The 9,191-nt window shown below is 32.2% G+C and overlaps 1 protein-coding gene across 1 annotated transcript; it reads right to left on the minus strand.

Annotated features, from left to right (window-relative positions):
• Positions 1 to 1,099: 1,099 nt before the first annotated feature.
• LOC136207936 (uncharacterized) lies at positions 1,100 to 4,478 on the minus strand. Its single transcript, XM_065998787.1, has 7 exons — positions 4,334 to 4,478; positions 4,027 to 4,192; positions 3,852 to 3,910; positions 2,969 to 3,087; positions 2,302 to 2,542; positions 1,696 to 1,819; positions 1,100 to 1,546 (listed from the first exon to the last, which is right to left on the minus strand). Exons 1-7 carry the CDS (start codon positions 4,391 to 4,393, stop codon positions 1,467 to 1,469), a joined length of 849 nt encoding a protein of 282 aa, XP_065854859.1. The 5' UTR covers positions 4,394 to 4,478; the 3' UTR covers positions 1,100 to 1,466.
• Positions 4,479 to 9,191: the final 4,713 nt, after the last annotated feature.

Consider the following 9,191-nt stretch of genomic DNA (forward strand, 5'->3'; position numbering starts at 1 on the left):
CTCCGTTTCATATTACATGTCATTTTAGAGAGTTATATAGAAATTAAGGATATTAGAGAAAAAACATTGTTAATCCTTATTTATTGATTCTATAATAAATCTATTATTCTAATTAATTTTTATAAACTCATGTTTTATAACAGGAAAAAAGATGACTTAACGTGTACTGATCGTATAAAATGAAACAAAAAAGAGTCTAGAAAGACATGTAATATGAAACGGATGTAGTATAATATTAATACAATTAGTTTGTTTTAGAGTTTTATCATATACATTTGTTAATTAAATATAGGCTTAATACATCATTTGTCCCCTGAACTTGTCCAAAAAGCTTGATTGGCCCCCTGAACTTTCAAAATGTCCTGATAGCTCCCTAAACTTGCATAAAATGTTTAGTTAGCCCCCTGAATTTGTGTAAAATGTAATCAATTGATCACTCAGTTGCAAAAAAAAAAAAGTATATTAAATGTGAAAGATGTATTCCACGCATCTTATAATGTTATTACATAATTCAAAAGTAGATTAAAAGGGAAGTTATTAATTGTTCAACTATGAAACTTGTCTTCTCTAATATTAGAACCACATACCCCGATCTTGGTTGTTTTACTTTTCTTTAAGATGCGTGCAATAATTCTTCCGAATTTAACTTACTTTTTTGCAACCGAGTGATCAATTGATTACATTTTACACAAATTCAGGGGGCTAACTAAACATTTTATGCAAGTTGAGTAGGCTATCGAGACAATTTGACAGTTCAGGGGCCAACCAATCTTTTTAGACAAGTTCAAGGGACAAATAATGTATTAAGCGTTAAATATAATATCAACACAAAATAAATATTATATCAATATTAATTTGAAAATAAACGAATAATGAGGATAACCATCTTGAAATACACCTAGCAGCCATCACAATAACCAGACATAAAGAAGCCATGGCATTTTATCCCAAACTCAGATTTATAGGCGTGAGCTTAAACATCCTATTTCTTACAAGCATCAAGTTTTTAAACTTCTTACACTCTGAACTAAAAGAATCAAACTACTTCCTACTCTTCCATTCTTTCTTAATGACCCAACCATCAGAATCAGACTCAATAGGAAATACCGAATCAATATCTTGAGTTACTCATTGTTAAAAAGTATTGCAATTTTGCATCTAAAAATCTACTAAATTTATGCAGGATCTTCAGTTAACAAGAATCTAAACTACAGTTCCATCATTTTCCCCCTTTTTTAGAAAAGTTTAACCTGTAAACATCATTAATATACAGTTCAAATTAAATAACCCAAAAGATGACAACGTCCCTCTCTGCTATTCTGCCAATCCAGTTTTCTTTTCTCCTAATCATAAATTCAAGGATTTGGGAACCACAGACTTTAAAAACAGACTGAGAGAAGCTCCTAAAGGACAGGCGGTGTGGCATAGCTAACAACATTACCTCAGGTTGTCTGGTTGACAAAAGGCTAAAAGATTGACATATCTGGGGGTGGCCCATAAACAGTCTTCCAGGAATATGGGATAAGCCATTTGCTATTCTCATCACCTGAAAGAAGGCAATAGCAAAAATAAGTACACCATACATGTGTTTCTTTGCTTGTATAGTGTATCCAACTGAATGATTATCAAACACTTCTCTGGATCAACTTACAAATCGCTACTTGGTTAAAGCAACAACTCTAGAACTGAACTTACCATGGAAACTATCCGAGCTGAACCCCAAAAACTTGGATGCTGCTTCAGCCAAATGGAAAGCATCACTTATGTTATCCCCTTCAGAACAGTAACATAATAAGCATGTGACTTTCAAACCTTTTGCCTGATTCAGAAAGAAAAAGTTGAAAGTTATATCTCTTTGTCCATGGATACAGAATACTGTAGTTATAGACCAAAGATTACTCACAAATTTGTTCATCATTTATGACAAAGCAAATAAAACTAGACCTCAGTCAGATTCAAGTGCTTAAATTTGCGATGGCATTAGACTGGCAAGGTTGCTATGCACAGAATTCTGATTACAGACCATATTAAAGTAATGGACTACTCCTCTTTAAAAAATGAAATTGCATTGAAAATTATCAGCAACTGTGTGCTAAAAAAGAGCAATATGCTTCTAAAATATTTATTAAGACATACAAGGAACTAAAAAATAACCACCAAGGGATAAGTTGAAAATACAAGTCACATTTGAATAAAACATGCGGAATCAAAATTGGATATTGAAACAAAGGCCACTGCGGACATATTAGAATATGGTTGATGATTAAAAGTTTACTCATTATGTTATCATCGTATGAATACCTTCAAACAAGAAAAAAGAGCAGCAAAAGGAAGACTTGGATAGTAATCTTCTTCTTCTTCAAGTTCATCTTCAAAAGGAAACAGGTTTTCCTCTGCAGCTTTCCCTTCAGCTAAAGTGCTTAGATATTTCCAAGACCTCTGTGCAGGGTTATATTCCTTCAGTCTCTTCCACCCAAGTTGCTCACAATGATCATCTGATCCATCATCATTGGTACTAGATAGATAATATGTTTGCATACCACTGAAAAAAATAACCAAATAGTGAACATGATTAGAATGGCTACATAAATTCCAGCATTCTAGCTCATTGCTCTGGTGCCATAGATGCTCTCATAAAATGTTATAATTTCTCAATGCTATAAGTAAATTTCCTCTAGCAAAAATGCATAACTTTACATTCAATTATTTTCTCATCCTAGTAGACGACTTCAATAGGAGAAAAGATTAATGCAAAATGAGGAACCTTGAGAAGTTTTTCATGAGCAGATCAGAACTATTAGAAATATTATGAGTAGAGGCAGCATTTATACAGGTGCTCCACAACATGTACTTACCGTCAGACTAAACAATGGCATATAACAAGCTGACTAAGTACAGGAATTTAAGATTAACAATTGTTAAGTACCAAGTGATGATTCTATAACAAAATTGTTACAGTTCGGATTACCTTGACATATCTATTTTTCGCAATCTCCCAAAATCTAAGGCAGAAAGCACAACAACATGCTTTTTTCCAGTTTCAACAGCAAAATTGGCCAAGTTCTTAGCAAATTCCACCATCATCCCCTGTTAACAAAAATTCTAATCAATCATCAAGTAATTGAATAAAATTGAAAGCAAAACTGTGAAAGACTAACCAAAAAACCAATCTTCAAATGCATGGTTGTCTGGAGTAATGTGATCCAGAAACAAGATATATACCAACAAAACAAAATAAAATAACTCTGAGATCCATATTCCTGTCAGGTTTCACTAACTTTTGACAGTAAGCCAACTCTATTGATTAGAACTTAAGAATGTTTTGAGGAAAATAATCATGTAAGCAAGAAACCTATAAAATTGATATTCAGTAGATTTCTTTATATCTAATACATGCAGAAAATCAGCATTCACTATTCAGTAGTTAATTTGCAGTGAGGTGCAGAAAATTAGACAGGAGGTCCACTTATACTTAACACATGCTATAATTGCCCATCGTTGTTTTGGAGTTACAGCGCTATAAATGTTCTACTCTTTGCCATCTGAAATTAGACTTAATAGAGGTGTAACCGTGTAAGTAAGCCACATGCTTTCATTTGGCAAGAGTTTAAACATTCAAGTTGTAACTTTACTTTACCTGTCTAAGATAAACTATTAAACTCTTTGCAATAATGTTTCTCTCCATGATAAGAAGTTAAACCACCAATAAAGAATAATTATGAATATAAAATCCTTCTTGTTATTCCAAAATTAAACAAGTTATATGTGTCTTTGGCCTACATTCACAATGTACAATCAAATATAATCCACCTTGAAATTGGAATATATGAATGTTTCAAATTCATTATCACCTTAATAACTGGGGATCGTTGTTGTACAAGAGACAGTGAGTTAGCAGCCGAATCATAAGCTGTGAGATATCAATTAAATCACTAGCTCAGCACCAACAAATCATTGATATAATGCACAATTTTCAAAACGAAAACAATCAAAAGCCAAATTAAAGATATACGAGGAAAAAATAACCTTCGAGAGGGAGAACAAGGTCACCGCAAGGAATGGGGCCATAGGCATCATTTCCAACAGAAGGAAGAAGGTAAGGATCATCCAAATACCCAATCCTTTCTGCTCTTGTGGATGAGACCAAAAGATCCACAGCTAGCTGCCCCACATTTCCTATCGATAACGCAGGCTAACAACGAGAAGGAAATTGAATGCACAATATAAACCACCATTTTAAATGTATAAGAATCAGCGGAAAGAAACTCCACCTCCAAAGAATTACAAAAGGAAGAAAATCACTGAAAGAAGTAATAGTAAAAAATAAATTCACCAGAATTAGGGTAGAGCAATCTTCATGAAGCTGCTTGTCTTTTTCCAGAACGAATTCCATATTGTTATTTGAAAAGAAAATCAATGAGATTCAGTAATGGAGCGAACTGCTGCTCACTCGAGACATCGAAACAAGTAATGCATTCAGCGACTTGACGAAGAAGACAAACGTTGGGCCCATTTTGATTCAGTTATTAACCAAAACTGGGCCAAACTAATTTGCGCATTAAGCCCAAAAATGAAATTGATGTTCACATCGTAAGGAGCACATGGACTTGGCTCACACACGAGGAACGATCGATCCATTAAAGTAAGGTAAATTAAAGTATTACATATCACTCCATAAGGATGCTAGCTTTTTGTTTTTTTATTAGTATTATTATTATGAAATAAGGATGCTATTGTTGAGAAGAAAAAAAAACCTTTTACGTTAAAATTAAAATTGTAATTAGTTTTAAAGTTACAATCAAATCATACCATAAAATTCTAATCTTGAAACTATTCTATATATGCTTTTATACTTTAATTTAAAAATTCTAGACCTCAATTCATAACTTCTAAACACTAAAAATATATTGTATACCCCTAATTTATAAACTCGTCCTTAAAATATATTTAAAAAATAATTTATTTATTTTGATATAATTAGAATTATTACTTAAAATTAAAACTAAAATTATTTATAAATTTCCAAAAAAAACATGGAGCATTAATTTATTTCGTTAAGTTTACTAGTCCCGAATATTCTAAATTCTTTGGAAATTTACAAAGTTAGTCTAATGGGAGGTCCATTTACATTTTTACATTCATTTCAACTCATACTACCAAATTAGACACTTACAATATATGTTTCTAAAAATATCCTCAGAATATATATAATTAACAACACAACACAAATACTCTTAGCTACTTTCATTCAAATTTTATCTCCAACATCACTTTCAAAAACTAATCTAAATTCTCGTTGATTTCCAACACATGTAGGTTTTTGTTGATTTTAAATACATAATAATCAATTGCAATTCTAGGTTAGTTGAAGTAGTTTGAAGTTAATCCTAAGTTAGTTATATATAAATGTTGTTCGCAATTTATGTCTTTGCATAGTAGTTTAACCTAGTTTTCGGTGGTTCACAAATCGCCAATTGTGAACCACCTTGCTAAATTGTCAACTACCTTTTATCATTCGCATTTTGTATAAATTGTGACCCAATTGTGAAGTAACTATCTGGTTTAGTGCTTTGCAATTTACGAAATACGAACTAAATATGTCAAAATGTGAAGCTAATTTCGCAATTTATATAAATTGTGATCCAGTATAGAAAATTGCGATTTGCAATTCCTCAAATGCGAACTAACTGACAAAATGCGAAGAATCAATTTCACAATTGTGAACTACATATATATTCTATGTCTTTGTTTAATATGATATGATTTTTATAGAAATTTAACAATGAATTTTGCTTTTTTCAGTAGAAGTATGTCCATAGAGTTTATTATTTGTTGCGTGGAAAGGCCAATGGAAAAAAATTGCGAGTACCATAATATACGTGGGTGGTGAATCCAAGCTGAGTATTTCGTTTTTATTTAGCTTTTTGATCCTCTTCGTCATCTCATTCAAACCACCAAACCAAAAGCCAAGTATAAGCCTCCAATCTCCAAACCTCATTTTAACTCCTCCAATAGAGAACCACATCTCTCTAGGGGGAGATCCAACATACTAAGGGTCCGTTTGTTTTACCTACTGTTTGTTGTTTACTATTGGAAAAGGCTGCTTTTCCAAAAAAGCAAAGATTCTCTGCTTTTGTAAAAGACTACTTTTCAAGGGTAAAAGACAAACATTAGGTCACTAACCAAACACCTAAAACTCTCCCTTTTGATTGAAAAGGTAAACATAAGCATAAAAATGAGTTACCAAACACCCCTTAAATTCCCATAGTTAAGAACGTATGGACAATGGTACCAAAGAAGACGACGTTATCCAAATCCATAAGATGTTCAAAAAATCTACTGTTGAAGGCCTTTATATATGAGGGAATTAGTTTATTTTGTAGTTCAATCGTGGTAGCAATATCACCTCTTACTGTTATTGTGTCTTTTGAACCCAAACTCCACGGATACTAGAATTCTACCCTACTAGTCGCTTTTAGCTTTTTCATTTGAATTTGTAAAAATGAAAACAGTTTGATTTCAGATAATATATTTGCATTTCACATAATACAATATGCATTTCATACTTACAATTTGCATTTAAGTAAAAATAGTTTATGTTTCATAAAAAATACCAACTTCGCAACGCACCTGAAGGCTTCGCAATTGTCTATTTGTAAAGCAAAAATATTCACAATTTCGTTCAATTGTGAACCAATGTATTAAATTATGAGTCACAATTGAAGTGGAATGTTCACAATATCAATATTACAAAGCCCTTCTGCTAAAAAATGGATTCGCACTTATATATTTGTGAAGCCCTTTTGCTAAAAATAAATGGTTTTACAATTCATCAGAAGACTTCGCATGTATCTATTTGTGAAGCACTTTTCTTAAAAAAAAATGGTTTCACAATTCATCAGAAGTCTTCGCATTGCCTATTTGCGAAGCCATTTTGCTTAAAACAAATGGATTTGCAATTCATCAAATTGCTTCTCATTTACTTATTTGTGAAGTTCTAGATGAGGGTTTAGGATTTAATGCTTCGCAACTAAATTGCGAAGCAAACTCATAAAATGCGAATTACCACAAATGAAATCTCAACCATTTTCCTTTGACTTCTAAACCAATGAATTAAAGAAATACATCCAAATGAGTTCACAAATCAATAATATACTGTATTAGCACTAACACTAACCAAATATAGCATATTAAACCATACACAATCGCAACAAACTCAAAACCTGAAATCTAGCTGAAATACATAATGAAAAGAACAAAAGAGATGGACAAAATTTACATTTGATTTCGTTTTATCAACATGTTACAATTTTTTTTGTTGAAAATATATCTTCATGATTCACTTTTTTTTTTTTTTTTTTTAGTAAATCGTCTCGCAAATCGCCTTGTGTATCACAAAGAGGAAATAGGAAAGTGATGGAAGGTGAGGGGTTTTGGTAAATGGACTTTTCATTTGGACTATTTTTGTAAATAGTCCAAATTCTTTCCTCACACACTTTTTATCGTTTAAACCTTTTATTAATGTACTCATGAACATACATGGATATTCTTAAATTGACTTGTGTTTGAAGACAACAACTAATCAAATCGACAAAAAAGAATTATATATATATATATATATATATATATAAATAAATAATACTTGAAACTTATTAATAAGTTTTTAGATTCATGTTATTCGCGAAGGTAACCGTGCCGCGGACTGGATGACGAATTACGTAGGAAGTGTACTCCTTGGCCTTCACGAGTGTGAGGGCCCCTGCAGGCATCCGGGATATTTTATTTTCGATTTTTTTTTTATGTTTTGAATTTTTTTTACTGATATGTTTGAACGTCTGATCATCCAAGATCCTGGTTCCACCACTGATGTAAATTATTGTTTTTTTATTATATCAGACATAATTTTGATTGACAGATATTTAGAAAAATAGAAAAGTAAAAGAAGAATCTTGGAAGAGTTTACATGGAAGCTTTGACTAAATACATAAATAAGAACTTATTACACGGTTTGACCTAGTATTCAAAGATTAGGCATATTTATCCATCTATAGATATAGCTTGAGTTCGAGTAATTCTATTATAAGGTCAGGTGGCCTATCCATTGAATGGTAAGCAAACGGCTTCTATGGTATTCCTACCTGAATTCTTCGATTTGATTTATGTAATTGTTGTTTTTAAATAATTGTAGCAATATACAAGTCATTATATAATTTTCTTCCTCATCTTGAAGTTTTGGTTGAAAATAACTCCCTTCCATAAGTTTTCCACACAACATAAAAAAAATAATAAAAAAAAATAAATATACTCTCTATTCGGTAAAGAGTCATATCAGATAAAATTAGAGGTTTGAGTCACTTTAAAGGTTTTGACAAATCAAACTTCTAATAGAAGATGTTTGGTGAAAAGATGTTTGAAAGAACTTATTGTGTCAAGAATATAATTTTGAAAAAGCTGGTTTTATGAGTTTTTACCCCTAATTACTACCTTTTAAGTCTAAATAAAGGCTTTATCATGTCCTTGGAGCATCTCCAAGAGACTCTTAGTTTACTCTTTAAAAATAATATAAGTAATTGACTTTCAGTGAGTTAAGAGTGACCAAGACATATAATCTCCAACAATACTCCTTATATTCACTCCTTATTTATTATTTTATTATTAAAATTATTAATTATTGTTATATTTACCAATAGTGAGGAAGAGAGACTTTCCAATAATAAACTATTAATAAAAAATGATTTAACGAGACACTGAGAGGTGGAGAAAGACTCTCTATTAATAGAGATGATGGAGAGACTCTTAGTGATTTTCGGAGCCGCTAAAATTCTGTTGGAGCAGAAATCAAGAGACGTCGCACGCGCCGCGCGTGCGGGCAGTGGCCGGCAGCGTGTGGAGTTTACGCATGGCCTCGCCGACGTTGGGCGGCGCGTGAACTCCGGGATCGATGACTTCGAAACTTTGGGTGATGGTGAGTTTTTGGGGTCTCTGAATTCGATATTGTGGTCGGTTTCGGGGTTCGACGACTGGAAATTAGCGAAACAGTACAAATAGACATTTAATCATGCGCGTTAAATTGCTAAAACATGTTCGAAATTTCTAGCAGCCACAGGACGAATTTCAGCAGACCAAAATCATCTCGAGACACACTAAACACATAGATCTGAGACAATTCGATCAAACATGTATATATTCAA

The sequence above is a fragment of the Euphorbia lathyris genome, chromosome 10 (assembly GCF_963576675.1).
Source record: "Euphorbia lathyris chromosome 10, ddEupLath1.1, whole genome shotgun sequence".
In the NCBI taxonomy this organism is placed as follows: domain Eukaryota; kingdom Viridiplantae; phylum Streptophyta; class Magnoliopsida; order Malpighiales; family Euphorbiaceae; genus Euphorbia; species Euphorbia lathyris.

Excerpts from the sequence above, each read along its gene's own strand:
- LOC136207936 (XM_065998787.1), bottom strand. The coding sequence starts at position 4,393 with ATGGAATTCGTTCTGGAAAAAGACAAGCAGCTTCATGAAGATTGCTCT. Across the intron at positions 3,088-3,851 it reads AACGATCCCCAGTTATTAAG|GGGATGATGGTGGAATTTGC; the intron begins GTGATAATGAAT and ends TTTTGTTAACAG. Across the intron at positions 1,820-2,301 it reads CTCTTTTTTCTTGTTTGAAG|GCAAAAGGTTTGAAAGTCAC; the intron begins GTATTCATACGA and ends TTTCTGAATCAG.